The sequence below is a fragment of the Ovis aries genome, chromosome 15, assembly GCF_016772045.2.
Source record: "Ovis aries strain OAR_USU_Benz2616 breed Rambouillet chromosome 15, ARS-UI_Ramb_v3.0, whole genome shotgun sequence".
NCBI lineage: Eukaryota > Metazoa > Chordata > Mammalia > Artiodactyla > Bovidae > Ovis > Ovis aries.
This window is the reverse complement of record NC_056068.1, coordinates 44,529,490-44,531,610: the sequence shown is the minus strand read 5'-3', so window position 1 is coordinate 44,531,610 and position 2,121 is coordinate 44,529,490. Positions and strand designations below refer to the sequence as shown.

Here is a 2,121-nt window from a genome sequence, read left to right as displayed (position 1 = left end):
TTTTGAAACCAGGCAGGACCCTAAGGGGCTCCCAGGCACAGAAACCTTTCTGTGTCTCCTGTTTCTTATTTGTTGGGAATAGGCTTCAGCCTCCATGGCTTTCCCTGAGTTCCAAATGGCAGGTTCAAACAGTTGCTAATCAGGAAAAGCAGGCGACACAAAAGCAAGGGAGGAGAAGTCAAGAAACAAAAGTGCCACCTTGGGAGAATCCTGGTACCAGCTCAAGAGATACACATACAATATTTTTGAGCTCTTCTGCAGAACTAAAATCTCCAACAAATGGAAAATATTAACTACTTGATGACATTATTATTTATTCCAGAAAGAAGGTCACAGTTTGATAACCTTGAGAACCACAGAAGCTCAATGGGAGAACAAATGAGGCCAGATTAAAGGAATGCAAGCCCTGCACACATTTTAATTCCTATCAGCAACCTCACCCTTGAAACAGTGCCATAAAACTCCTTATAAAATCCCCCTTGGTGGGGACACACAGTTTTGAGGCCGTGAATCCACTATGTCCCCTTTTTGCCTGGCAAAGTAATAAAGCAATTCTTTTCTTCTTCACCTAAAACTCTTCTTCAGGATTTGATTTGGTACCAGTGCACAGTGATTGAGTTTTGGCATCAATTTTCCCATTTTTATTTTCCATCAGTCTGTAATTTTTAAATGTTCAGGGTTCTTTTATTTACCATCTGAAGGATGAACCTATTTGCGCTATCCACTATCTTTCTTAAGGCAATCTGCATTTCTTTGTTTCTTAGACTGTAAACAATGGGATTAAGCAGAGGTGTCAGCACTGTATATGTCAGAGCCATCAGCATATCTTCACGGAATGAATCACTGCTCTTGGGCCTCAGATAGACAAAGCCAGCAAATCCATAGTGTATGCACACCACAGTGAGGTGGGAGGAGCAAGTTGAGAAGGCCTTATTCCGCCCCTTGGCTGAAGGCATCTTCATAACTATGGACCCAATGAAGACATAGGAAATCATAATTAAAATAAAGCTGCCCACCAATACAAAGGCAGAGAGCACAAAAATAGCCATTTCATAAGACAGAGTATAGTCACAAGCAAGGCAGACCACAGGCGAGATGTCGCAAAAGAAGTGCTGGATGGTGTTGGAGTCACAAAAAGATAAGTTGAATACAATGGTGACGATGCACATAGAAACCAGGAACCCAACCAACCAAGCAGCCATCATTAACTGAAAGCAGATCTTAAGGGTCATGAGGATGGAGTAGTGCAGTGGGTTGTGAATAGCAGTGTAACGGTCATAGGACATGGCAGCCATGATGAAGCAGTTATTGCCTGACAAGCCAAAGAAGAAAAACATCTGTGCGGCACACTCAAAAATAGAAATGGCCTTACTGTCTGATAGCAAGTCCACCAACATGCGAGGGATGACTACCACCGTGGTACAGGTTTCTGAAAAGGAGAGGCCACAGAGGAAAAAGTACATGGGGATGTGAAGGCTGTGATTGAGCTTGACGGCCACCATTATGGACACATTTGCAGCTAGGATGGTCACATGGGAGAAGAAAACCATCACAAAGAGGAGATCTTGCAGGTCTGGGAAACTGGAAAATCCCCACAGAAGGAATGTGCTCACTGTGGTATGATTGTCCATCCTCCTGGTGCACGTAGCAACTCTCTTTCAAAGGTGGAGGGTTATTGAAATGAAGACTCTGAGATGAGTATAAACTATCCTTATGGACTGATGTCACCTAGACTGTAATCAAGGGAACCTGAACTTCAAGGCACCTCTTCATGAGAGAGCTTGAGACAGTAATTCTAAAGGCAGTTGACTGAAGTCAAGTTCAGAAAGTAGAGTAGTGAGAATGATTCTAGTACGGGATTCTGTATTAATGACATAGAGTGAGCCCAGATATCTTCTTGGATTATACTCACAAAGCCATTCTAATCTCTCTTTTCCAAACTATATCTGCATATAAGAGGAAAATATGAATAAAATTTCTTTGTTCTCATCCACAGGATTTATTGATTGTATTCAATGCTTCTTGAGATATAATGTTAACCTGGTACTCACAGGTGCTTCATAAACTATTGGCTGAATGAATAAAATAATCCAATCATTGAAATCACTTAAAATAAATGTT

At 41.5% G+C, this 2,121-nt stretch overlaps 1 protein-coding gene across 1 annotated transcript; it reads right to left on the bottom strand.

Moving 5' to 3' along the window:
- Window positions 1-665: 665 nt before the first annotated feature.
- Window positions 666-1,631, bottom strand: LOC101105023 (olfactory receptor 10Z1-like). The gene has a single exon (XM_004016601.5). The coding sequence runs from the start codon at window positions 1,629-1,631 to the stop codon at window positions 666-668; it is 966 nt and encodes a 321-aa protein (XP_004016650.3).
- Between the last annotated feature and the right edge of the window lie 490 nt (window positions 1,632-2,121).